At 52.4% G+C, this 27,982-nt stretch overlaps 1 protein-coding gene across 1 annotated transcript in view; it reads right to left on the reverse strand.

Annotated features, from left to right (window-relative positions):
* Nucleotides 1-9,936: 9,936 nt before the first annotated feature.
* Nucleotides 9,937-27,982, reverse strand: part of VWA5B1 (von Willebrand factor A domain containing 5B1) — a 68,449-nt gene continuing 50,403 nt past the window's right edge. Inside the window, exons 15-22 of the mRNA XM_015441497.4 lie at nucleotides 27,055-27,232; nucleotides 26,270-26,584; nucleotides 24,021-24,158; nucleotides 21,146-21,259; nucleotides 19,256-19,330; nucleotides 18,558-18,627; nucleotides 17,297-17,414; nucleotides 9,937-15,706 (exon numbers count right to left, since the gene is read on the reverse strand). Coding sequence (XP_015296983.3) covers nucleotides 15,200-15,706; nucleotides 17,297-17,414; nucleotides 18,558-18,627; nucleotides 19,256-19,330; nucleotides 21,146-21,259; nucleotides 24,021-24,158; nucleotides 26,270-26,584; nucleotides 27,055-27,232 — 1,515 coding nt within the window. The 3' untranslated portion in view covers nucleotides 9,937-15,199. The remainder of the gene's footprint in view (nucleotides 15,707-17,296; nucleotides 17,415-18,557; nucleotides 18,628-19,255; nucleotides 19,331-21,145; nucleotides 21,260-24,020; nucleotides 24,159-26,269; nucleotides 26,585-27,054; nucleotides 27,233-27,982) is intronic.

A 27,982-nucleotide genomic window follows, 5' to 3' on the forward strand; every position in this document is an offset into this window, starting at 1 on the left:
TATTAGGATACACTTTGCTTCTTTTATGAACGATACTTTAGGTCTGTGTTTATTCACATGCTAAGATGTTGAGTAAGAAAGTGAAGAGGCTACACTATTGTCAGGAATAGTAATAGCCTAAATTGTATGCAAAATTGTATACGCAGACTTCCAGTGATGCAAGGAGCTATCTGCGCAACAGTGAGCTCCTCATCACTGGAGGTGAGCAAGCCCCTGGTGGGGATGAGGCAGGGAGGACTCGGGCATCTGCCAGAGAAATGGCCCAGCACCCCGATGCCCATAATGCCCACTCTCCCCCTTCTCAATTATCTGGCACCCACTCACTGGGGGCCCCTGTTTTCCAAAGCAGCAAGCAGCCTGCGTGGTAATTACTTTTGGACTTATTAAGCCTAATTATCCCCTAATCGCATACAACCAGTAATTACTGTGGCTGTTACCAGGGGCCTACCCATGCAGTGCCGCCCTTAGCACTGGCGTCCAACACCCAGCCGGGGCCTGAGGTGGAGCTGGTGCTCCCTTCCGTGGGTTTGGGGGCGGAGGTGTTGGCTGGGGTGGGGCTGCTGCATCTGAGATCCCCAACCTGGAGCCCCTTCAGCCTGGGTACTGGCTGGTGAAGTAATCGCTCACAAATGCCAGCCCTGGGGCTACCCCAAGCTCCAAGCAGGCAGGGTCCTTCCAAGTACTCCCTTCCCAGTGATGGTTGCCCAGGCTGCCCTGCCTGTGCCCAAGCCATTCCCTCCTTCCGGGCTCTCTTTCTCTCCTCCTTTCCCCCTTCCTTCCCTCCAGCCTCCTATCCACTTTCTTTTCTTCCTTCAAATATTTACTGAATCTCTTTTATGTTCCTGGCTCTATTTCTAGTACTGGGGATACAACAGTGAAGGGAAAAAATGGCAAAAATCCGTGCTTTCATGGAGCTTACTGTCTACTTGGGAGAGACAGAGAATGAACAAAATCAGTAAATGATGCAGGGTATTAGAAACGGTTGAGTTCTATGAAGGAATAGAAAGCGGAATGTCAAGGAGGAGGTTTTCTTGGGCTGGAGGAGAAATTCAGTTTTAATAGGATGGCCAAATGGAGAATGGGGCATTTGAACAAAGACTTGGAAGGAGATAGGCTAAACTAGGATGACAGCTGGGGAATGTTCCAGGAAAAGGGGCCAGCCAGTGCCAAAACCTGAAGGTGCAAGCAGGTCTGGCACATTTGAGGAGCAGGGAGGGTGTCCTGGTGGCTGGAGCAGAGAAGCGAGGGGGAGAGAGGTGGGTGAGGAGGTCGGAGCTGCCAGGAAGCGGTGGAGGGCAGATAGTAGAGCCTGGTGGGGGAGTTTAAAAACTTTGGCTTTTCCTCTGAAGGAAACTTCTGAGCAGAGAGGTGAGCACTTTCTTTCTTTTGTTCTTTGAATCGGAGTCTCACTCTGTCACCCAGGCTGGAGCACAGTGGTGGGATCTCAGCTCACTGCAACCTCCGCCTCCCAGGTTCAAGCGATTCTCCTGCCTTGGCCGGACGCAGTGGCTCACGCCTGTAATCCCAGGACTTTGGGAGGCTGAGGCGGTCAGATCACAAGGTCAGGAGATCGAGACCATCCTGGCTAACATGGTGAAACCTCGTCTCTACTAAAAATACAAAAAATTAGCCGGGCGTCGTGGCACGCGCCTGTAGTCCGAGCTACTCGGGTGACTTGTACTTTTATAGCCTCCACTCTGTCCACAGGGATGGTGGAGGTTAAGGGGGGCAGGAGCCCAGGGAGGAGGAGCTGTAGCCGCAGTCCCAGTGAGAGAGGGTGGGGCTTGGGCTAAGCGGCAACGCGGAGCAGATGGCAGTGGGAGGAATCTGGAAACACCTTCAAGGTGGACATGGCAGGACCCTCTGAGGGGCTACATAGGAGGTGTCAGAGAGAGGTGTCAAGAATGGCACGAAGGTTTTTCCTCCACAAGTGGAAAACTGGAGCCGTTTCCTGAGCTGGGGCACAGCATGGGTGAAACAGGTTCTAGAGGGGAGGGCAGGGGTTCAGTGTCCGGCCAGTTGAGGTCCCACGTCCAAGGGACCTGTCAGCCTGTGGGTCAGAGGAGATGGATCTGGCTGGAGGTCTGCAGGTGGGAGCCCTTGACACGTGGATGACTGGGAAGCATCTAGGCGGGCTGTGCTCATCTAGTGAATGAATGAGGCTAGGAGCCACGAGATTTAAGGTCTGAGCCCGGTGCCTCCAGCGGTGAGGCTGGGGAGATGTAGGGGGGACCAGCAAAGGAGACTGGGAAGGGGCATTCAGAAAGGCAGAGGAGAAGGACAGCCCGGGCCAAGGAAAAGAAGCCTGGCCAGGAGAAGGGAGGAATCTCCCAGAGCCCTAGGGGACCAAATTTTGCTTCTTCCACTTCCCTGCTGCGTCCTCACACCCTTCGTCCTCACACCCTCCATCTCTCTCTCTCTTCCCCAACTCCCTCCTTCTCTCTCTCCCCCATCCCCTCTCCCTATTTCCTTCTGTGGCCTTCTCTGTCTCCCTGGGGCTCCTTCCCCGGGCCTCTCCCTCCACCCCTGACTGCCGGGCCCCTGGCAGCGGGTCGCAGGCCGCCCGGGCGCGGGGATCTCGGGTCCCCGCCTGCACCTGTCAATCCCCAGCGGCGGCGGTGTCTCGCCCCCAGCTCGCGGGCCCCGTGCCGCGCCTCCTGCCCTCGTAATGCGCTCTAATATTTATTTACATGACTTTCAGACTATTATTTATTAAGGTATCGCTGCCAAGTGTGCGCAGGCTAATTGCTCTTAATGTGCCCCCTCCCGGTTCCCACGGCGACGCCTTTGTGAAGGCAGAGCCAGCGACGCTCGGAGCGGGGAAACCGAGGACCGAGGGCGCGGAGGCTGCCGGGAGGGCGGGGGACCCAGCGGGGTCGCGGCGCGGCGTCCGCGGGGCGTGCGCGGTCGGGGCGCGGAGGGTGCTGGGAGCGCACGGGGGACGCTGGGACGCGGGGAACTCGGAGTGGGGGTCGCGGAGCTGCAGCGCGAGAGGCAGAGCCTGGGCTACATTTGCTGACTTGGCGTGGGGCGGGCGGCCCCGAGCACGAGGGGCAATGCTGGGAGCCCAGGCGGGGTCTTGGCGCCAAGTTGGGGACCGTGGGACCAAGGGAAGATGCGGGGAGCCCAGGCGGGATCTTCGCTCAGGGTGGGGACCTTGGGACCTAGGGCTGGTGCGGGCAGCGTGGGCAGGGTCTGGGCAGAAGGTGGGGGACCAGGAATGCGAGGCCCGGCGGGAGCGAGGACCGACGGGTGGCGCTTGGGTCTGGTGCGGGCTCGTGTGGCCGCCGGCGGACTGACCGACGGCCGCGGGGCCCGGGGAGGGGGGCGTCGCCTCTCCCAACCCCACCCGCGTAGGCGGCGGCCTCGCCTCGCCCGGATCTCCCGACGTCAGCAGCCGCAGCCAGAGCCGGAGGGAGCGGTTTAATTGGCAGGATAATTGGCAGGATTTTGGGTTAAGGACAGCTGTGGCTTTGCGGGGTTTGTAGGAGGAGGTTAGGGAGGCTGCTCGTTGGAGGAAGGAGGGGTGAGGGCAGGGGGAAAACAGACTGAGAGACCCTCCCTGGAGGAGCGTGGAGAGGCGGGACAAAGCCAGGGGTGGGCGACCTATTGGGACGGAGAAGCAGATGAAGAGGGACATAAGATATAGTCCGGCAAAGCCAGAAGCCAGCTGGAGGCTGGAAAGACCCAGAAGGGAGCGGGAGCCTGCCACGCTGGCTTCTGCCTCCTGCCTGGTGGAGGCCCTCACCCCTCACCCCTGTTGCCGGGACCACCCACGCCCCATGCATTAGTACTGCCCCACTCTAGGCAGTCGTTGTGGTTAGGAAAGGGGCTAACTTGAGAACACTGATTCATTTAATTTTATTATTGGTACTGTGTGTAGTGTCTGCCAACTCCTAGGCCTTGCTGGTGTCACCCTGAAAGTTCTCTGGGCTGAGAATCACAGCTTAATAAAATCCAGGGAACTGTGCCCTGCCCCTCCCACCCCACTCCATAAAGATGGATTCAAAGCCAGCTGTGCAGGGGCCTCCTGGGACCCTCTGCTGAGCCACACTGGGCCAAGCACATTTCTTGGTGTGAACATGAGTGAGGTAGGCACGGTGATTTTCTGGATGGGCAAACGAAGGCCCTGAGAGGTAAAGTCACTTGCCCAGCTAGTGAGAGGCAGATGCTGGCTGGCCAGAGAGGTCAGCCCAGAAGCTCATGCATGATTTGCTACCCAAGGCCAAACTTCTGATTGATGGTGGTTGTAATTTCTTCCTGTCCCAAAGCCTGGAGGGAAGTTGTCCTGGTGGCTGTGGGACCTTCTGGCACTGAATCTGGATGCTCTGCCTGGTTGGTGGTTACTGGAGGCTCAAGGTGGCTGTTTGGGTTCCTGAGCTCGTTTCTCCATCCCTGGACCAGGTGCACCCATGCTGGACTCTGCCACCTGAAAGCTGGGCTTTTTGGCCTGAGGAAGAGTCCATGTCTCCAGGAAAGCAGACACAACCTCACAGCAAGCAAGGGCGGGGTGGAGGCAGTCTCCTTCACCCTCTCATCCTTGAATGCTCTCAGGTCTGGAAGCAAGATATTTAACATACAGCCTCAGAGCTGGAGGGAACCTTAGGAGTTATCCAGTTTACCTCCCTCTTTTAACAGACAGGGAAACTGAGGCCCAGAGAGGCGAAGGGACTTGCCTAGGGGCACATAATCTGTGCACCTGTAGTGAGCTGTGCCTTCGCTGAATGATTCCTGGGAGCCGTGGACAGCCCATCCCCCCATCTTATTGCAGTATCCAGGGATCTGGGTTTTACTACCAATTGGAGAGGGCAGCAGGATTTGTCTTCTGCGGGCCCCACCTGTTCTTCCAGCCTGTTTCCAGATCTTGCTCCCCTTCCATCTAGGGTTCCCTGCTGCCCTAGGGCCCCACCTCCACCATCCTAAGTATCTAGTTTGTGTGCATGGCGCCTCTGCCGTCACTTATCTCTAGCCCTCACCTCTATGTGTAACACATACGTTTTCACGGTGGCTCTTTTGAAGACATTACCTGTATTAGTCCATTTTCTGTTGCATATAACAGAATAACTGAAGCTAGGTAATTTATAAAGAAAAGGAATTTATTTCTTACAGTTATGGAGGCTGGGAAATCCAAAGTTAAGGGGGTATATCTGGGGAGAGCCTTCTTGCTGGTAGGGACTCTGGTGTCCTGAGGTGGTGCAGGGCATCACATGGTGAGGAGGCTGAGTGTGCAGATGGCAAATGTGCTAGCTCAGGTCTTGTCCTTTTTTTTTCTTTTTCTTTTTCTTTTTTTTTTTTTTTTTGAGATAGAGTTTTGCTCTTGTTGCCCAGGATGGACTATAGTGGCATGATCTCGGCTCACTGCAACCTCCGCCTCCTGGGTTTAAGTGATTCTCCTGCCTCAGCCTCGTAGCTGGGATTACAGGCGTCTGTCACCATGCCTGGATAATTTCTTGTGTTTTTAGTAGAGGTGGGGTTTCACCGTGTTGACTAGGCTGGTCTCAAACTCCTGACCTCAGGTGATCCACCTGCCTTGACCTCCCAAAGTATTGGGATAACAGGCATGAGCCACCACACCTGGCCCTCTTCCTCTTCTTATAAAGTCACTAGTTCCCATCCCATGATAACCTCTTAATGGATTAATCCATTCGTGAAGGCAGAGCGCTCATGATCCAATCACCTCCTCAAGGCCTCACCCCTCAATACTACCACATTGGGGATTAAATTGCAACATGTGTTTCAAAGGGGACAGATATTCAAACCATAGTATTACCCTAGAGTAGCTCTAATGTGAGAGCTTTCGGCCCAGTGAAGGCAGGTGTTTGGGGACCTGAGTGATTCTGTCCCAGGGCCTATCCCTCCCAGGGCCTCGGTATCTCCATCCATAAAATGGGGGTGGGGGTGAGTGTTTGGAGGTTTCTAAGCACCCTTTTTAGGTCTGACATCTTGGGAATGCCGACAGTCGGAGCAGCTGGGACCTGGGTCCCCCAAGCCAGAGGCTGTCTGCTGCTTTTCCTGCTGGCCTGTGAGCAGGTGTGTGATGAGCTGGGGAAAGGCAGGAAGATGTGTCATTGATTTTCCTCCTGTGTCTTGAGTCTCCTGATTCCCAGCTGCCTCCTCAGGGAGGGACAGGAAGAGTTGGGCTTCATTTACCTTCTGGAGATGGTATGGGGAGAGGGACTTGGTGGGCAAGACGAGAGGGAACTTGCAGTCCCAGCAGTTGAGCAGGGAAAAGCAGTTCTTCCATTACCTTGGGAGAAAATGAAAAGCTCAGTAACAAATTCTCCCCTGTCTTCCCTTTACTTGGCTGTGTTAGCCTAGCCTGGTAATACCCGATACTCAGTAGATATAGAGTGAATTCACAGGTGGAATGAGCGAATGAACGCATGAATGCTTTTAAAAGACTTGACTCCAGAGAGGGTCAGACCTGGGTTTGAATCCTGCCCCATTGGTTTCTAGCTGGATGACCTTGGGTAAATTAGTTGATGTATCTGAACTTCAGCATCCTTAATTCATAACACCAATATGGTAATCTGTAGAGTTGTGAGGAGCAAATGAGAGGAATCAATGGAAAGACCTCGGAATCCTGTCTGACATTTAAGACTCCCCAGTTATAACTTTGGATGATTTTCACTAAAGATGGAATGATTGGGTCAGACTTTAACCTTGCACTTGAGCGTACATATACTGAGCAGCTAGGATGTTCCAGACCTTGCAGAGGGCCTAGAGATGACTGAGGCCAGGTCTCTTCTCTCAAGTTGCTCATAGTTTGATGAGGGAGACACATGGCCCCACAGCTCTGAAATGCCATTGGGAAGTGCTTGTAGCAGGCATTACCTAGAGTATGCACAAAGGGTTGTGGGAGCAGAGGTTGGAGAGGTCCAGTCTGCCGTGGGGGTGCCAGTCAGGGAAGGCTTCCTGGAGGAGGTGAGCTCTGCATTGAACTTTGAAGGATGACAGGAGTAGAGTGTGCCCCTGGGAAATGTCCCTCATAGGCAAAGTGAACATGCAAGGACTTGGATGGCTTGTCTGGGGAAGCCTGAGAATCTGGTCTCTATCCTGTTTTGCTTTGTCAGGAGGTCTCTTCTAAGTGCCTTTCACCTAACAGCATCCTGCGCTGGAGGAGACTTCCAAGTATGATTGGAGCTCCCAGTCCGATGGGGAAGACAGGACACACATACGTGCAATAAGGTGTGCCCTGTGAGGCTGCTGCTGAGAGGAACTCTGGGAAGTGTTCGTGAGAGTGGCTTCCCGTGGAGTTTGGAGGAGGAGGGGGTACCAATAGGTGAAGAGGAGTAGGAGTGGGCCGAGCAGGGAACGACCAAGAGGTCACCTTCTCCTTTCCAGCCCCAGGTGAGCTAGTGTCACATTTTTAGCAGAGAAGAAAGACTGTTGACAAGGGACAGGAATAGCTTCTGAAGCCTCCCTTCATCCCTGCCGCTCCTCTTTCCACAGATGTCTTTGGTAGTAGCTGGCCTGGGCCTGGAAGGCAGTGCACGCCCACAGCGCCCTCTGCTGAACGGTATCAGAACAGCAGGCTTGGAGGGCGAAGGCAATTCCTACAAAGGATCCCTGGTTTCCTACCCACTGGGGAGCCCCGGATTCTGAAGCCAGGAATGAAGGGTAGATGGAGACTGGGTCAGCACCCGGGAGGGCCCGTATGTGCAACCTGGAGGATCTTGGAGCTTGGGAGTAGCGCAGGGGGTGGTTAGTTCAGTTTGGGATGGCTGAGGAAGACGTTTTAAACAACTTTCTCTGCGATCTTACTGAGGGCTCAGGAGCTGGGGACGGCCACCATCCTGGGTATCCAGCGCCCCTCCTTCCCCCAGGCTAGGAGAGGAACCCCTCTCAGCAGATGCCATCCCAGACTACCCTTGTCTCACTTATCATAGAGGACATGTGCCCCCTTCCGCCTCCCAGGCCCTGGATCTGGGGTTGCTGGACTTGGTGCATGGGTGGTCTGGAAGCTTCTAGGATGAATTCATAATTGGGAGATTCTAGGTGAGGCTCAGATGGAAATGAGGGCACCTGCTGCTTGATGGCAGAACAAAAGAGCTTGGCAGAGCTAGGCTGGACTCAACATGGCATTTTCTCTCCGTTTCAGACCAGGATACAGATTAATTGAGCCCAGGGGAGCTCAGGTTTCCTGGGGCAGGGGGCAAGCAGTGCCTTGGAGGGAGTCGGGTACTGTGGGATGGAGGACCCAGGAGGCCCAGAATCCTGAACTGTCAGGCTGACTTCATTGTCTACTACAGAGTTCTTGAGCCCAGAAGCCCCAAGAACCTGCTTTCCTCAATGTGTTCTACACCCGCGAGGGACCAGGAGACCCTAATTGCCATCCCAGCAGGACACACACACACACACACACCCCTGGCCGTTACAGGATGCACAGTGGAGGAAAAGAACAAAGAAGCACGTGTCTTCCAAAGGGAGAGGCAGTGCCAGGTTCACAGAAGTCAGTGAGGTACAAAGGGGGTGTCAGGTCCCCCCAGCAGCCTGAGCCATGGTGAGGGCCAAGGAGAGGGCTTGACTATCACAGTGACAGCCCATTATCCAGCTGAACGTCACCTAGGAGGGCCATGCATGTGAACAGGGTCTCTGTTTACCATGTCAGCTTCAGCCTGGGGGCTCCTCCAATTTCTCCCGTTGGGAGCCCTTAGCACACCACTCAATGCTTCTGGCCTATTGGGAATTCCCATTATAGTCCATTGTTCTCCCTCAAATCTAAAAAGGGATGATTGATTTCGAGGAAACAAGGCAAGTTGCTAAAGGATTTCTAAATGAGGCTTATGTTTGATTTTGGGGTCAGTCTGTGTGGGTTCCAAGACAAGATGGTGGCTGGTAATGATTTTCAAATAAATATATTTTGTGATCACGAATTGCTTCTGGGAGAAATCTGAAATATGGCAAGCAGCTCAGGACAGACACTGCTGCAGGTGCCGTCAGTGCCTTGCTGCAGCCCCTTGGCATGTTTCAGGTCAGTGCACTTGGGCCTGAGTCACATCTGCCAGCACCTGCATCTCTTTCTTTAAAAAAAACCCAAAAAAATCAGTTTCATGGTTCATCTTCCTAATTTCAAACCAAATGTACTTAAAAAAATATGGGTTACCCTTTGTAATTTAGACTGTCTCTATTCCATAATGATATGTCCTGGTCATTTATTATTACAGAGGTCTTGGAATAGTAGAGAGCATATCTGGAACTTTAACATCTGCAAAGATACTGTATGCATGTCTCAATCATTTGTGCAGGGGAGGTGCCAGGGCTGAAGGAAATGCATGGTAGACATTGCATCATGTTCTCCTTTTATTAGCGCCCGCGCCTACCTTTCTTTGCCTGGCGGCTTTCTCGCGGGCTGCAGGAGCCTTCTCAGCTGGTGCACCTGTGCTAGACCAGAAGCACCAAGGAATCAATCCTCCAGAGTGGCCCTCCCCAAGGGCTGAGTGGAGCTGGTGTACATGCACCCCGTTCCTTCACTGTGAGCTTTGGGGTGTGCATCTACTCTGACTCCCAGAGTTACCAGTGGGGCGAGGGTCCACACTTGTAGCAGTAACCTGCTTGATAACCTTCCCTTTGTTGGTGTTCTTTGCATTCCTATTTCACTTCCATATTTCCTGAAGTGTGTTTTCTGGAATCACCCAAATAAACTGTTTGCACTGAATCCTTGTCTCGGGCTCTGCTTTTGGAGGAACTGCTGTGACCAACTTGTTCCAGGTTGACCGGAACTATGCCACTTTTAAAACCAAAAGTCTCACATCCTGGCAACCTTCCTCAGTCCCCGGCACACTGCGACAATTGGTCACCTTATGGGGAACCTGAGCAAAGGCAGATGTGACACGTGAAGTGAGGCAAACAGATCACTGAACTGCCAGTTTGAAAACCAAGTATCCTTGGCTTTGAGAACAAAATATCAGACACAAGTATAACTTTGTCATATTATGAGGTTCAACAATTTTTATCAGCTCAAAGCCTAGAAGAGAACAGTAGCCACCATGCACAAAGAAGCCATTTCTTTTGAGAACAGACATATACACAGCCCCAGGGTAGGATTTGCTGAGTATCAGTAGACATTAGACGGCTGACATCCAGGACTTCCATGACATCTATGTAACTGGCTACCAGGCAAGCAGGTGATGCGTATCCCAAGAAGAAAGTGTCACAGGCACTGTGGGGACATTACAGGTGAGGAGGCGAGGGCACGGGTAGCATGTTGTAGGCACTTGAGGCTCTGACGGGGACAAGCACCAGCCATGCCACTTGAGCCAAAGCCACCTGGGCAGATAGTGAAACTATACCACATGTGTCACCACAGTCAGCGGCATTGAGATGAGGCGCTTTGCATTGGGACGCGGCTGTAAGCTCAAGACAGCTGGCCCTGAGCCAAGGAGATTTGCAGCATGAACAGGAGAAAAATCCCACCTCGTTGGGTAACCCGGGGAGGCAGTGCTGTTGAGAGGCTAAAGTCAACGGGCTGGGAGCAGGGCTGGACACACAGGGCAGAGAGGTCCACAGTTGGGAGCTGTAGGCGTGGCCAGGAGCTGCTGCCAAGCCTCTGACCTTGGGCAGATCTCTGCGGATCAGATTACCCAGCTGCAAAATGCCACACACACCCCTGCCCCGGTTATTTTTACACTGGCATTGCAGAGCATGCTATGTTAGTGCTGAAGAATGTGTCCATCTTTTTTCTGTTGACTTCTCTAGTCTCTGCTAGATTGGTGAGAAAAAAATCTTCCAAGTGCCAAGGCAATGAGCACGTGCCCCATTCCTGGGGTGGCAGTACCCTTCCCTCTCCTTTCCCAGGGCACTAAAAGTATGGAATGCATTTGAATCTAGGGACCACTTGGAGATGTTATAATGTGCAAATAGACATGCATTTGGGCATGTGGACCCCTGAATGACAGGTGCTGGGGTGTCACGCAGGATCCAGCCAGGCAGGTCAATGGGGCGGCCAATCGCAGGATGGGGGGCAGGCTGTACACGGACCGGGGAGACCCCTTTCCTCCTTCCCTTTCATGGGCAGTCCCTGCCAAGGAAAAGAGAAGGGGAGCAGTAGCATGGCCCTCAAGTAAGGGTAGGGATTAACAGAGGGCAAGTCAGGATCTAGAGGAAACTTCCAGAAACCTTTTTTGACAGCTGCTCCTGGTGAACCAACTGGAAGGGAGAAGAAGGAATCCTTGCTTTCCATGTCTCTGAAGAGCAGGTGAAAGCCCACCAGGATCTAATCTTGGAAGCAGCTAGTCCGTTCATCAACCACAGCAAGTGGCAGTGAGTAGCAGCTAGGTCAGTGAAGGCCAGGGGAGGCCATTCATTTTGCTGAGAGAGAGAGGACTGGCTGGGGAAACGTGGGTGCCGGCTGGAAACCGGGGCTGCTTATGGACAAGTCCAGTGTAAGTCTGCCAAAGGATGGGGCCCGATTTTCCTGGCATCTGGAGTTGGTGTCGAGCTGGGGGGCCTCAGAGACCGGGTTCTGCATCTGCGTGTGGCAGGAGGTTGGGCCCTCGGGGCACTCTGTTGCAGGGTCATCCCTGCTCCACCTGAACAAGGAGGCCCCCAGCAGGAACTCCCCTCTGGCTGTGCAATACCATGAGCTATTGTGGTCATCTGTACCATACCACACCATAAAAGAGTGTCTGAAAGCTCAGGGGGCTGGCCATTAGCACAAGTGCCTAGGTAGTGCTAATGTGAGGCCACACCCACAGATGGCAGGACCATTCAAGGGCCAGTGAAGACAAACCCACTTACAGAACCAGGGAATGGGAAAATGATTCATGGAACAGAGATTCTTCAAATGCTTCTTGCCAAGCTCCAAAAAGGACAGGGACAGCACCTCGTATGTTCACTGTGGTACCCCAGTATGCCATGCCTGGCATACAGTAGGCACCCAGTAAAGGCTTTCTGAATGCCAGTGCCCCAGGAGCCCTAAGGAAGATCTAGACCAGCATTTTCCAACCGAGTAGGCTGAGAAGAGCTGCTGCTGGGCCACCTGCTCGCAGCCTGACAACGCATAGTGACATATTAACGGGTCGGGTTGTCCTAACCTAAAGAAGTTTGTCTTCCTACTGCTTCCCCAACGTATTTGCCCATAGCAGGGCTTCTAATAGGTGGCTTATTCGTGTCTCATCTGAGTGTTGGAAATGCTGATCTTGTGAACCTCCGTCATTCCAAAAAAGATGAAACAGGGGTTCAGAGAAAGCAAGTAATTTTCCAGAAGTCACACAGCACACTGGTGGTGGAGTTGGGACCAATGCTTGGGTTCCTCAGCTCTCAGTTCAGTGTTTTTCCCACTGAGGGCAGCTTGGAGGCTGGGCTTTGTCATACAGTGGCATTAGCCCTTTCTTCAGACAGTACAGGGCATAAATATTCCTTTGTATGACCTAGAAAGCAAGGGCTGGTTGAACAAGTTAAACCAGATTAACCCAAAGTAAATGAGACTGCAGGGGCAATGTGTTCCCTGCTTCAGAACCTTTAGAATTCTGTTAGCTTCAATGCATGCACTAATTACCAAAGATTCTTATCTTTTCCTTAAAACGTGTCCCTTAGGTCCTCTGCCTAGCAATCCTGGTAGCATGTTTTTGAGACTGCGTGTCATCTCAATACCCCTGAAGGTCTTTAAAAATGTCTCTTGTCCAGACCTGCCCCCACAGCTCTTGGGTTATTCGCAACCAATGAAGATTTGTTCTTCTGCACCTTTGGGGCTGGGCAGGGGAGCCAGGGTTGCAGACCTCAGCAGTTTTCTTGGGCCTCAAACATGTTGCAGAGCTCCAGTGGCTAGTGCTGGAGCAGAGTCTGAGGAACTTTCCTTGAAAAGTGGGTGGCGTGCCCGCCACCTTGCTGGATTTCTTGTGCTCCTGCTAGGCATCTTGTAGCACTAGTTCTATCCTGGCAGAGACCGATTCACTTCCAGCTCTGACCACTGTCCATGCTGAAGCCTGGAGACCCAGAATCAGACTCATCTGGTGGGGCGGGGAGGTGCTGGACAGCCCACTTCTGCCTGGTTACATAGAGAAGGAAAGAGGCCCAGAACACACACGCCACTTGCTCAAGGTCACACAGAGAACTCAAGCAAATTCACAGTCATGAAGAAGGAAACATCTCAAAGGCAGAGAGTCTGGGACTGTCAGAGCAGGAGAAAGCCCCAGCTCCAGGGCACCTAGGAGGAGAAACCGCTTGCCCAAACTAGTACTAGGCTGAGACCTGAGTCGGGGCGTTCCGACTCAAAACCTGGCATTTTTTCCATTACTTGTGGTCCAGGAAGTAGATGCCACCCCCAGCCACCCTTACCCTGAAGCTGAGGCTGCTGCCTGCATAGCTAAATACGTGTTTTTGGCAAGGGATGGGGGGTGTGCAGGGAGATGACAAAGCTCTGCTCCCATCTCCTGGAAGCCTGGAGCAAGACAGCCCAAAGCCCTTACCCGCCTTGGTGGCACTGACTTTGAGCCAACACCCTGATTGGCGTCCTGCCCCACCTGGAGTCATGATGGCCACAGTGTCCAGGCTTGCCTGCCTGGGTTCCTCCCCAGAGGGTAAGTCTGAAGCAGGGCCAGTTCATGAGGCAGCAATGGGATTTTATCTTAAGTATTCAAAAAGGCTGTGAGAATCCCTCCTGGGAGACTTGTGGCATAGCAGCAGGGTGAGATGGAGGGGTGGGGAGTGGGGGGCAGGGCACTGTATCCTGTTGGGGCTGCCTTTTCTCCCCTTGTGCCCGGTGGGCGTTCTGCTGGAGCCTCCTCCCTGACTGCAGCCCCTGCTGGAGGCTGCACACCTCTCGAGTCTTCCTGAGGCTGGGGCTTGCGCCAGAGCCCACAGGACCCCATGGGTTGGTTTGATGAGCTAAGCTCTCAAGGCCTTCCCAAGAGGGAAGTCTGTGGAGCTTCACGCCAAGGTTGGGACAGGAATTTAATGAGGAGAGATTAAGGCCTTGAAGGAGGAGGCTTCCAGGGTGGATAGATTCAGCCTGAAGTCCCAAGCTAGTGGGGTTCCTTGGTGAGGTCTAGACCCACCTCCAGGGGAGTCAGTGGGGCAGAGGAGACTGGGCAGCTCAGTGCCAGCCATTAGGGTATCTGAGGCCACAGCACTCTAGTCCCCACACAGTGGGGCATCACACAGTGGGCTTGAGGGCAGGAAGCCCCTAGGGGATCCTGCCTAAAGTGTCAATTCATTCATTTCACCAAACAAATCAGGTCTCCCCTGGCCAGAGCAGCCATCCCCAAAGGCACTGCAGCCAAGCATGGCTCTCTGTTGCAAAAAGGTGCCTCTCTCCCACAGCGTGGCATGGCTCGAGAGGCCACCCTGATCCCATGGCATGACCTACTTGGAGGTGCCTCCCTAGTGCCTCAGTACAAGTGATGCAGTTTGCTTTACCCAATTTCTAAAAGTATGTAAATTAAGGTGTTGTCTGGTGTCTTCGTTGACTTCTGTGACCACGTCTGTTCTTTTGGGACTATTTTCGCACAGACTGCCACTTAAATCTAACACGTCAACTCACACGGTGTCTCCCTGGTCCTGCCACCACCTCTTCTTAGTGAGGGAGCCACTAATGATCTGTAAGTCAATACTAGCATGTACTAAGGAAGCTTCCTAGCCAAAACAAAAGGCCCCCGAGCGACTCATTTGAAAAGCGTTGAGAAGGATGGTTCTCCAATTGGCTTTTAAGTGGGATTTAGGGGGTCCTAGGCTGTTACCTTGGAGACAAGAGCCTGTCCTACAAGCACCAGACTGGCTAGTCTGTATGTGCCTCTGCAAGCCTGTAGGCCTGGTTACTTGCGGTCACTGGGTCCTCTCATCTGCCCTTTTATTTGAGTGGGCATTGCTGTGCCCACGTGGTCTACCTCCAGAGAGGTCTCAGGCTTCCACTGCGACTTCCTTCCCCAGCCCCAGCAGCAGTCGGCCTGGGACTGCCTGCACGGGCAGAAAGGAACCGCGGAACCGTTTGAGATCCACTCCACCTCCCTCATCTCACCCTCTTATTTTATAGATGAGGAAACTGTGGCCCAGATAGGGGGCAGGGACTGGCCTAAAGTTGCATGGCTGGATGGTAGCAAAGTTGGGATTGAACTCAGGCCTCCTGGCTGCCAGTCCAGGGCTCTTTCTAGTAACTGATGTATTGGCTACAGCTCCAAAAGCTCCCCAAACCAGGCCGACATGACCCTACCCATCCCTCTCCTCCCCACCCTTCCCTCCACCCAGCCTCCCCCTCACCCAACTACACATAATTCGGGTTATAGCAGAGCATATTGAACTTGAGATTCTCATCCCAGTGCCGCAGAAGCACAAAAAGCTGGCGGGCAGCAGCCTTGAGTGTGCCCTGCGTGCGGCCCTCGGGTACTTCCTGCTGCTCCAGCCATGAGTTGGCCTTGGCGGCCACCAGCTCCCACTCAGTGAAGTAGGAGGCCGAGCTGTGCTCCAGCCATGCCAGCCCCACCACCGTGGCCCACAGCTTCCCAGTGTGCTCCATCACTGCCTTCGGCTCCAGGTCCAGCTTGCCCTTGGTCAGAGGCTCCAGGGAGAAGCTGTCACAGGACAGGTGCCGAGATGGGGAGCTGGTGCACAGCTGGGGACTCGGGGTCTTGGACTCAGACGGGCGGGCGGTGAGGGACACTCGGTGGCAGGTGAAAGGGGATGTCCACTTGAGCTTCTCCATGGGGATGTGCGTGGCCTCACAGAAGGCTTGGTTGAGCAGGAAGGCTCCGGAGGCCCGCTGCAGAGACACCTGTTGGAGCGGGGGAAGCCCTTCAGTGGGCCTCAAATATTTTAGCCCAGGGAGCCCCAGGCCATGCAAAAGCCTGGATCCATGTTGCCTGTCCCACCCTGCCTGCCTGGGGGATTTTCAGGATACCCAGGTCAATTGAGCATCTCTATCCTTTATCCTGCAGACACTTCAAACAGATCATTCTCCAAGCCCAAGTCAACATCTTCACTACATATTTGCCTCTTGTCCTAGGTGGGTGGGCCCAGCTCAACCACCGGAAATGTCCCCTGCCATGCAGTGAACTCTAGCAGCTCTCTTTCCTCTTTCTCCCTGTGTAACCATCAGTTTCCGAGTCCCAACAGGTCTACTTTCTAAATCGCTCTGCAATCCATCACGTGCTTCCTTATGTTATTCCTGCCTCCTCTTTCCTCCCCTCTCCCTACCCCCAATCCATCTGTCCTACATACACAGGGATCTCTATGAGGCATAGATCACACACTTTTTGGAGGCTCAGTTCAATGACTTCAGTGTCTCATAGACTAAGTCCAAAATACAATCAATAAAGCTCTGCACCGCCTAACCCCGGTTTGACTCTTACCCGCTCCAACTCCATTCCCCAGCTCTCAAGCTGTGTCTCTCCTCTGGAGGCCTTTGGCCAAACTCTTCATCCTGCAAGTCTTGGCTTAGCCTTGACCTTCTCCAAGAAGTCATGCTTGGTTCTGCTCCCCCTACCTCAAGCCTGGGCTAGATGTCCACCTCCTATACTCCGCAACCAAACGAGACCTCTCCCATTGCCACTCCCAACGGTTAGAATTGCCTGGTTCCTTGTCTGAATCCTATTAGACACTTAGCGCCATGAGTGCAGAAACTACATTTGTCTAGTTCAATGTTGTCTCTCCCGGGTCTAGCACTGGGCCTGACTCAATAAATACTTGTTGAGTGAAAACATGCCTAGTGCCCAGTCGCCCTGGATATTTGGAAATTCACAATATTATGCACTTGGGTATGCAGGGACGGAAGAGGTATGCAGTGATGCTCAAACTGTGCCCCTCCTTCGAGCATCCTCTGTTTCCCAAGTCCTGAGGGGCCCCAGATGTGGCACGGCCAGGCTCCCTTGCTCCTTAATTCAGAGAAGCCCACTCCAGACCTGGGCCTCTCACCCTGCCGCAGCATGCTGGGGTGTCTGCAGACCCAGTTGCTAAACACGGTCCATGTTCCTGGGATGTTAATTTTACTCACTTGTGAGTCATTTCAAAGCTTATTTTTATGTATTGAAAAACAGATACACATAGATGCGTGGAGTAGAATGCAAAATTCCCACGAATTTTTAAGGCAAAGATAGCAGATTGCAAAGAATTTTCGTGATGCTGGTGCTGGCTTCTAGCAATATCCCTAGGCCTCTGGGCAGGGGAGATTCATGCAAACTCCTTCTGCCATGCTAACTACTTGGGTGGGAAGCTCTAGGAAGCTTCAAAACTCAGGGGGATCTGAGCTCTAAGACCAAAGCCTTCTTCTCTTTGAGGAAGTGGAGAGGTGGGCAGGGGGATCACAGGAAGGCCCTGCTGCTGAGTGGAGCTGAGGGAGACTGACACCTGGGGTCAGGGCACTCACCAGCGGTACGTAGTCGAAGCTCTGGTTCCCGGAGGTCGACTCCATAGCTTTGATCAGTGGCTTGCTCAGGAAGCCCTTGGCTGCTCGCGTCAGTAGCCTGGACTTGTTGAGATTTAGCCTGTGCAGGTGAAGTCAGGTGGCCCTGGGCATCCCAACCTCCAGTGCCCACCCAGAAGCCCCTGAAAGTCAGGGTCAGAAGGGATGCAACAGATGGCTCCCTCCAACCTCCTTATCTGACAGCTAAGGAAGCGGAAGCCTGGAAAGATGGGCTTGAAGCAACTGCTCCAAGTCACTCAATGAGTCAGCAGCACCTGCGACTAGGAAGAGGTTAATGTTCTCCTGAGGACCCTCTTTTTTTGTCCTGTTTTGCTTCTAAGACAGGATCTCACTCTGTCACCTAGGCTGGAGTGACACGATCGTAGCTCACTGCAGCCTCAACCTCCTGGGCTCAAGCAATCCTCTCAACCTCAGTCTCCTGGACTACGGGCGTGCACCCATGTCTGGCTCATTTTTTAATTTTTTGTTGTTGTTGTTGTTGAGATGGAGTCTTGCTCTGTTGCCCAGGCTGGAGTACAGTGGCATGATCTCATTTCACTGCAACTTCTGCCTCCCAGGTTCAAGCAATTCTTCTGCCTCAGCCTCCCGAGTAGTTGGGATTACAGGCATGCGCGACCACACCTGGCTAATTTTTGCATTTTTAGTAGAGACAGGGTTTCACCATGTTGGTCAGACTGGTCTCAAACTCCTGACCTTATGATCCGCCCATCTTGGCCTCCCAAAGTGTTGGGATTACAGGGGTGAGCACCGCGACTGGCCTATTTTTAAATTTTTTGTAGAGACAGGGTCACACTGTGTTGCCCAGGCTGGTCTCGAACTCCCGGCCTGAAGTGATCCTCCTGCCTTGGCCTCCCAAAATGCTGGGATTACAGAGGTGAGCTGCTACATCTGGATCATGACCCTCTTTTACTATCATATTCTTGTCTAGCCCAGTGGTCAGAAGAGTTTTCTGTCAGCCCTCCCATGTGTACTTGCATTTGGAAAGATATCTTGGAAGTGTGGGAGATAAAGTAAAGTGGGGGATTTGAGGTAGGGTGAGGCCTGGAGACAGTGATTGCTCTGGGCAGGAGTGCCTTTTTTTATGACACCTGCCTAAATGTCAGGCTGAACCTGCCTTTGGCCTTCCAAGTCAGGGAAAACCCCAGGGACCACCCCAGGAAAATGGGTGGCAGGAGAGTGTACCTTTATTGGAAATCCCACCTACCTGGATCCAAAGAGATTCTCTGAGGCCTTCATGGAAGAAAGAGTATTTGTGGCCAGGCTGCGCAGGGGACCTGGAGAGCCATGGAATGACCGAGTTGAGACCTGAAGATGACCCTGTCCAACTGCTTACTGACCAACAGGGGGAATAGAGGCCCAGAGAGGGGCAGGGGCTTAGCTACGCTCCTAGGGACTGGAGCTAACCGTTAGGCTGCGGAGCTCTTTCTGCTCCAGTTGGTGTGAGGTGGGATGAGATTACGTCCGCATGTAAAAAGCTGGCCTCCAAGATTCCTTGGCCGGCAGCCCCTGGGATCTTCTGGAAAGTTACTTGTGGGGGCAGTGACAGCTTCACTCAGCTCTGCTCATTCCCAAATGGGGACACTGAGTTGACCTCCTTGGCACGTTGCTAGAGGACTCTAGGCAGAGCGGAGTGGCAAAATGGTCCCTCAGCAGGGAACTGGGAGGCCTGATCCAAGCCCAGCTCTGTCACCAGTGTGCTCTGTGACCTTGGGCAAGTCACTTCACCTCTTTGCACCTGTTCCTTATCTTTCAATTGGGGATAATCCTATTCCCAGTGCAGAGGGCTGCTTTGAGGACTCCATGAAGCCCTGAGGACTTTGTTGGTGCTAAGACACTCTCCTGACCCCAGGACCAATCCCTGTCACCATCTTGATGGAGAGGCAGGGCCACCTGCCCACTCACCTTCAGAAGCACCGTGCTTCTCGCGGCCAGGGGACGTGGTCTCGCTGAAGGGAGCAGTGGGACTTGCCTCCATGTCTAGGACAGAAGAACTAGTGAGGCTGGACTTCTCCCCTCCCTTCCTAGTCCCCCATTCCCCCAGGAGAGTGAGGGTCTAATTCATGGTGTCTGCAGGTGGGTTGGAGAGTAAGGCTAGGGTTTCAAACCCTGCTCGGATGGGCCTTCATCTTTCACAGATATAACCGTTGCCCCACCATAAGGTTAGACAGGCCTAGGTTCAAATCCTGACCCCCACCACCACCACCACCACTGACCAGCTGTGGGGACTTGGTAAAATTACTTTATAAATTTTGATTGCAAATTCGGGATAATATTATCTATCTCACAGTGTGGTAAAGATTAAATGAGATAACACGCAGATAGTGCCTAGTCCATTGCTAAGCGCTTAGTAAAGCCCTGGACGACAGAATCTGCCTAAAAAAAAAAAAAAAAGAAAAAGAAAAAAAAAGGAAAAAAAAGTCAGGAATGTGGGCATGAATCAAAGAACAATTTCAAGGAAGGGATTTGTAGCCAGGCATGGTGGCTTATGCCTGTGATCCCAGCATTTTGGGAGGCTGAGGTGGTGAACCATTTGAGGTCAGGAGTTTGCGACTAGCCTGGCCAACATGGTGAAACCCCAACTCTACTAAAAATATAAAATTAGCCAGGCATGCTGGTGGGTGCCTGTAGTCTCAGCTATTCCGGAGGCTGAGGCAGGAGAATCGCTTGAACCCAGGAGGTGGAGGTTGCAGTGAGCCGAGATCGCGCCACTGCACTCCAGCCTGGGGGACAGAGTGAGACTCCATAAATAAATAAATAAATAAATAAATAAATAAATAAATAAAGGATTCGTGATTTTGACAGAAGCCATGGGCCACCCAAAAAAGCTAAGCTTCGGAGAAAGGAAGGTATAGACCAGCAATTTCCTGAAGCCTGGACGCTCAGCTTGGCTCAGGGGTAGAGCTGGTTCTCCTGGGTTTTGGAGGCCAATGGGACCAAGAAATTGAAAGAACATTTTGATTCTGAAGAGCTCCTCTGTGTTTCTACCCCGTCACACTGGGTTCTGTTTCTGTTTTTGTTTTAAAACCCATCAGTGTCTGTGAACACTTTCTAGGACCTGGAATAAAAAATCCTTATGGGCTGGCTGGCTGGACTAGTGGCCAGGCGGGACCTCTGATGTCTTCCTCCTGCACAGCAAAAGGCAGGAGATCCTCACTGTGCATGTGAGGGTACCTAGAAAGGGGTTAGGACGAGTGCAGTAGTTAGGCTGTCTTTAGAGAGACAGAAAGACACACATCCACGCAGGACACAGAGGGTTAAAGCCATCCTGGGAACTAGTGCAAGGTCACCAAAAGGTCAAAACCTGGCTCTTCAAGGAGCCAAGCTTCAGGCACAATGAAACCAGGTGAAGGCTCAAAGGAGGCTGTTGGGAATCCTGAAAGAAACAGATGGTGGGACCCAAACAGATGGGACTGCCTCTTCGCTCTTTGCTTTTTCCCTTGTTTATTAGGTTTCCTGGCAGTTGGTGCCTGGGAGGACTCAGAGGCTGGAGGCAGGGAACAGCACCAGGGTCAGCAGAGCTCAGAAGGGGAGAGGTGCCCATAGGAGGTGGTGCCGCTCCCTGGCAAAGAGAGAGCTGTGTCAGTGGTGGTGTGCTCAGGCCATACCGAACCTCTCTGTCCCTCTTAGGCCTCAGAGAGCCTGGGATGCCTGGCTTTGCCTTGGACCTGCCTAAGCCCATAGTGCAGACTCAGAGAGAGGTCCTAGGGCCTCAGACATGAGAACACAGTAACCTCAGGGGCCCAGGCTTCCGAAAGTGCCCAGGGTGGCTCTTACTTAGGGCCTGAAATTTACCATGTCCTGCTGCCGAGTCTTCTCCAAGCATGGTCTGCGGCCGTCCGAAGCCAGAAGAGGTGCCCCTCCACTGTTGGGCCAGAGCTCGAGAACTGAGCATACGCAGGGCAGCTCCTTCACAGAAGACAAGGGGAAGTGGGTGGTTGGGTACAGATGTGCCAGTCCTTTGCCTCTCCCCCAGGGCTGGCAGGAATGATTCTGGCTTCAATCTTTCAATTATCCAAAGGCAGGAAGGCAAAGTACAAGGTAAGACCATAAGCTTTAGAGTCAGAAAGACCTGGGTTTGAGGCCCAGCCCCATCGCTTTCCAGTTGGATGGGTGCAGGCCCCACTGAGCCATGGTCTCCTCATCTGGAAAACGGGGATAATATCTAGCTTGCTGGGTAGATACTATTGCTGAGAGAATGTTCAAGAAGCCACAATGTTTTCCAGGAAGTTAAAAGGCCAGTTTTCTCAGGAACACTCTGTTCTCTCTGTTTACTGTCTCAGAGATCCATGTCCCAAGTACTCCTCCCACAGCGCAGGCCCCTGAAATCCCAGGGCATTACTAAGAGGGGGTGGATGGAAAAGAGATGAAGTTACAGCACCCTGGGCTGGGCAGGGTGGTTCATGTCTGTAATGTTAGCACTTCAGGAGGCTGAGATGGGAGGATCACTTGAGCTCAGGGTTTGAGACCAGCCTGGGTAACATAGCGAGACCCTATCTCTATTAAAAAAAAAAAAAAGTTAGCTGAATGTGGTAGTGCGTGCCTGTATTCCCAGCTACTTGGAAGGCTGAGGTGGGAGGATCGCTTGAGCCCAAAAGTTGGAGATTGCAGTGAGCTGTGATTGCGCCACTGCACTCTAACCTGAGCAACAGAGCAAGACTCTCTCAAAGAAAAGAAGAAGAAGAAGAAGAAGAAGAAGAAGAAGAAGAAGAAGAAGAAGAAGAAGAAGAAGAAGAAGAAGAAGAAGAAGAAGAAGAAGAGGAGGAGGAGGAGGAGGAGGAGGAGGAGGAGGAGGAGGAGGAGGAGGAGGAGGAGGAGGAGGAAGAAGAAAGATGTTACAGCACCCTAAAGTATGCTTTAGGGAACCCCACTCTCAGAGAACACTAGTCTGTAAGTTTTTCCTTAAAAATTGGAGTTGTGTTGGGAAACAAGTTTTGGAGAAGCTGCATTCTGTAGCCCATCACTGAGCCTCTTGATGTATATTAACATACTAAAGGCTCTGAGAAGTTCTGCAGTAAAGAAAGCATTTGAGCTTTAGCTAATCCAGTGGTTCTTAAATGTATTTCCTAATCTGGTATTTTCTATTTTTATGCTGGATGGCTATTCATAGGACATGAAATTAGAGTTCTAGTTTCTTGAAACACACTTGGGGAAGTGCTGATCCAGATCTTAGGGGGCTTTGGGACTTTGGTTAAGATATGGGCCAGGTCCCTAACTTCCCAGGCTGTGGCTACAGATGCTAGCAGGCTGGTCAGAGATGGGTGGAAGGGATGGTCATCCTTGCAACAAGAATAAGGCAACAGCCTGATTAAATGGCCACTCCATTGCCTGAAATGACAGCAGTTGAGGAGGGTTGATCATTTTGATACCACAGAGAAGAAAAGGGGGACAGGTGGAATTAGGAAGGGCATATTCTATTTCCAAACGCAATTTTTTATGGAGGTCTGCTAATACAAAGCAGGGGAGGGGTGACCATAAAGGACAGGAAAATGTAATTTGAAACAGAAAAAGCACCAATAGTTCATAAACATGAAAAGCATCTCACGATTAAAAAAATGACAAAAGAGAGATTCTCTTCTCACCTCTCAGACTGGCAGAGTTTAGAAAGATAAACAATATTCAGTGTTGGAGAGGATGGACATTTGAATAACCTGTGGGACGGTAAGGGGGCAGTTTGGTAACATACATCACAGTTTTGAACGGGCATGCCCTTGACATTGCAGTCCTACTTCTACGAATTAATTAACACTGAGGTGATAACCAGACAGATGCACAAAGATGTTCTTTGCAGTATAATTTACAATAACCAAATGGGGAATAAACGAAAGGTCTAAACAGGTTTTAAAAGGCTGCAATAAATTTTCAGAGGCAGTAGAAAGGAGTGGAGGAAAATGCATAATCCAGAGCCAGGACAATAAATGTAAAGCCTGGCTCCAGCCCATCATGGCTGTGTGACCTCAGGAAAGTAACTTAGCTCCTTCTGCCTCTGTTTTCCATCTATAAAATGGGGATAATAATAGTGTCTACTTTGTGGAGCTGTTTTGAGGATTAAAGGATTGAAAATATATACAAAGTGCTTTGGAACACTAATTGGCTATTCTGAGGATGACATCTACCTGCAGGGGAATATGCTATTAAAATGATATAGATTCATTTCATGGAGTGACACTTTCCACGCCCATATTTTGTAAAATATATAGCACATATTAGGATAATCCAATTCATGTAAAATGATCTGTCTTTTGATTTCTCTACATGTTGCTATCCACAGAGAGAAGTCTGGAAGGATGGTCACACCAAGCAGGTGACTAATATACATTCCTGGATGACTGTTGGTCTCAGTTATTTTTTACATTTTATATCTTTCTATAGTTTAGAATTTTCTATAATGAGCACATATTGTCCCATTTGAAGAAACACAATAAAATCATTTTCATTTGGTGGAGAAAAAGGACTAGGGTGATTTCACAGCCTCTGCAGAGCAGTGGGATGAGGCCCCAGGGGCTCCCACCCGCTGGCAGCCAAATCATCCACTGGGGGCCTTTCTGCTTCTAGGCCCTGTCTCACACCCCTCCCTGCTGGTCTGTGGTCCTTTGTATCTCAGCCCCCTTCCCCAGTCCACAGGGGCTGCTTGGCCCCCAGGAGGGCCCCCGCCGCTCGCCTGCCTTACCAGAGTTGGGGTACTCCACCATGGTGGGCAGGTACCGGCTCTTGCTCACGTCCACAGGCACGAAGGCTGTGTATTTGCTAATGACATTGCAGGCCTTGCTGGTGTGCAAGGCGCTCACCTGGTAGCGGCGGTTGGACCCTGTGGAGGGAGAAACTGGGGTCACTGTTCAGACTCAGAAAGTCTTCCCTCACACAGAAGCTCTGGAAGCTAAAGTGGGGGCTCTACCAGTGGTCCCCATCTTTAGGATTAAATAAGCTTTTAAAATCAAGGACTTGCCAACTTGCTAACTAAAGACATTTTTTAAAAAACCACCATCATTTCACGACATCATTTCATAAAATAAAGGATATTTTAATGTAAAAATGTAAGACATTGTCTCAGAATAAAAGACAGCTACTTCCTTTAAATAACTAGTTTTATTTTTAAAAACACCCAACCCACTATGTTGTCTGTATTTTGTACTTTAATTTTGCAGATGTCTAATGGGAACGTTGCCGTAAAACTTAACAGGTCCCCTGGCTGGTGGGTGGGGACCACTGATCTGACCCATTTAACTGCTGAGGACATTGCAAATCAGAGAAGAGTGGTGAGTTTAAGGTCACATAGCAAGTTAGGAATGGATCTGAGATCAGGATGGTCTGACCCCAAAGCCCAGTCGCTTTCCTTTGAAGAGGTGAGCAGTCTCCGGGACTTGCAGCCTCCGGAAGGCTGTGTGAGGAGCCAAAGAGAGGAAGGGTAGACAAGTGCTTCGTAAACTGTAAGGTGAGGAGCTCATGGGAAGAAAAAAAGTAACATGTACAATACAAAAATACAAGTAAAATATAAACAAAATAATATTATTATAGAAATAAAGCATAAACTCACAACAAAGAAATGATATAACCATTCTCTATTTATATTTCTATTCTCCAAGTGTGTTGCATCAAGATCCCACCAGTCCCTTTCTCAGTAAAGTCTGCCCCAATTCCTGGACTAAATTAGTTCCCCCACCGTCCCTGTTATACAATCTCTTGGATCCCTGTCTTTTTTCTTAATAGCACTTAGGACAAATGCACTCAATTAATTATTTGTGTAATGATGTGATTAATGCTGGCTTCCCTGCTAGTTTGTCAAGCACTCATGGGTAAGGAAGGGATGGAGATTGCTTTTTCACCGGGCTGTTCAACTGCGTTTACACGGCCCAGTGGGAGCCTGGCCCCCAGCCGATCCACAGTAAATAAAGGCATGATGAATGAGTGCGTGGAGCCCCTGGACTGGACTGGGGGACTTGGAGGAAGGTGTGGGCTGTCGCCATTGTTCTGTCTCTGGAGCCCTACTGGGGCTGCTGCAGGGGAGCACTGAGAAATGGGGCACCCATAGGAGAGAGGAATGAGGCAGGGAGAGAAGAGGACGGATCACTGGATGGGGTGGAAGAGCCCAGGGCTGGGGGAGAAGGCAACTTACTCAGAGGCAGGGGGAAGAGGGTGGATCTTGGAGGCAATGGAATGGAGCCCTGGGCTGTACGTGTGTGGGTGTGTGGGTGTGTGGGCGGGAGGGGAAGGGCGATTGGGAGTGAGGGGAGGCACCTGCAGGCTGCGGTGTGAGGTGGAGTGGGGGAACAGTGAGCCGTGGCGGGGCTGTGGGCAGATGAAGGGGGTTGAAGCCAGAGATGAAGGGGTGATCCTGGAGCAGGAGTAGGGAATGAGCCCAGGCACTGAGCAGAATAGGGAGGCGGCGGAGCCTGGAGGCCGCAGAGGCGAGTGGGCGGGCAGTGGGCGGGGCTGTGAGGAGGGGGCGGGTCCTGGAGGCCGACGGGAGAGAGCAGGGCGGGTCCTGGGGGAAGTGGACTGGCACAGGGTGGGGGCCGGGTCAGGGAAGGAGGTGGGCTGACTATGGAGGTGGGGACTGGCTATGGCGGGGAGTGGCGGGGTGGGCGGGCCACGGGGGGTTGTGCGGGGCACTAGGCACTGCTGTAATGAGGGGATGGGGCGAGAGTAGGGCCTGGAGCGGGGAAGGAGGTGGGCGGGTCATAGGGAGAGTGGGCGGGGAACTGGGCGGGGCTGTGAGGAGGGTGGGGGCAGGACCCGGGAAGGAGGTGGGCGGACCACGCGGGGCTGGGAGGATCACCGGGGCGGGTGGGGAAGGGGGTGTGGGTGGGGAAGGGGGTGTGGGTGGGGAAGGGGGTGTGGGTGGGGAAGGGGGTGTGGGTGGGGAAGGGGGCGGTCCTCCAGAGGCCGTCCGCCGGAGGGGCGCAGGTCCGCGGCGCTCACCCTGCTCGATCTCGCCCTCGCGCTCCGCCAGCTGCTCGAAGTCACGGATGATGGCGCGGGCCGCCAGGTGGTGGAAGGTCTCGCTCCATAGGTCGGCATCCCGCTCGCCGCGCCGCTCCGGTCCGGGGGGCCCCAGCTCGAAGCTCACCTCCCACTGCAGGCGTTGGCTGTCGCGCAGGCCTTTCACCAGGGCCTTGCCCAGCACCGGGCCAGGGGTGGCGGGCCTGCTGGGACTGGCTCGCTCCTGGGACTCGGCTGGGGCCTCCCAGTCCGAGGATGTCTCTGTCTCGAAGGCAGAGGGGTGGTGGGACGGCTCTGCGGGCAGAGGGACAAGTGGGCCAAGCGCTGACGTGGGGGACAGACGGCTAACTCCCAGGGGGGCAACGTCCCTCTCCAGGGAGCAGACACTTCTAAGCAAGTACAACTCCCTCCATCTCCCCAGGGAACAGACAACTCCAACTGCTTTCCTAGGACAGCTGCGGGGGCATGGGCTTGTCCCCAAGGGAGGACACATCCGCCTCCCAGGAAGCTAGTGCCTGAGGGGGCCAGATAGGATGGGGTGGGACAGGGGCACTGAGAATGGAACTGCACCCTCACAGGTCACTCAAGAACCAGGGTGACTGGGAAGCGTGGGATTGGTGAGGTCCTCAGAAAGGGGTGAGCCGCAGCAGACCCCAAGGGGACAGACCCAGGCATCTGCCCTCTGGGCCTGTCATCTGAAGTTGAACCACAGTCAAGGATTCCTCGCTGTCCCCAGTCAGGTCCTGGATCCTGTGGTCACTTACCTAGATCTCCGGGGCTTCGGCTGTCAGAAGTCCGCTCTCTCACGGGGCTCCAGGCCTGGGTCTCCTGGCCCCAGGGCAGGAAGGGCTGGCAGCCTTGGGGCAGCAGAGAGGGTCTTCGGGCCCCTGGGCCACGGAGTTTGGGGCTCTGGTCCAGGTCCTGACCACTGTTCAGCAAGGGCTAGGGAGGGAAGAGGAGAAAGAGAAAGAGGAGGAGGAGAAGGAAGAGGAGGAGGAGGAGGCGGCGGAGGAGGAAGAGCTCCTGGTGGCTGGACTCTCCTTCCTCCGGATCCCCACCCCCACCCCACCAGCTCTTTCCTGGGGCACAGCAGCTCCTCCTGGGCACTGCCCCTCCAGTACTCAGGGATGCATGACCCAGTCTCCATTATCCATGAGAAACATCAACAATGATAATCCGAAACCATGGAGAAACTCCAAACCGTGGAAAGCCACATAGAAAATAATACACCATGGATAATTCTAAACCCACTTTTTTTTTTTTTTTTTTTTTTTTGCCACGAAGTTTAAACTTTTTTGTGTGTATGGTTAAAATTATCAACCTTTTTTCCTTATGTCTTCCCATATGTCATATTTAAAAGGTCTTTCTCACTCAAAAAATATTCTAGAATTTTTGGGATTTCATTTTTGTTTGTTTGTGTGTTTAAATCTTTGATTTACATGAAATTTATTTTGGAGTAAGGAGAAAGGAATCAGATTTTTCTTGATTTTCTAAATGGTAAGAATCTCACAATTTATTGAATGCAGTTTTTCCATTTGAATCCCTGCAGCTTAATCAGTTTCCTACCTCTATCGCAACAAAGCTTTCATGCACATTTGGTTTTATTTATGGACTTTCTGTTCTGTTTTGTTGATTTAATCTATCTATTCTTGTGCTGGTACAAACAGACATGAAAAGGCAAGGGATAAATGG

The sequence above is a fragment of the Macaca fascicularis genome, chromosome 1 (genome assembly GCF_037993035.2).
Source record: "Macaca fascicularis isolate 582-1 chromosome 1, T2T-MFA8v1.1".
In the NCBI taxonomy this organism is placed as follows: Eukaryota; Metazoa; Chordata; class Mammalia; order Primates; family Cercopithecidae; genus Macaca; species Macaca fascicularis.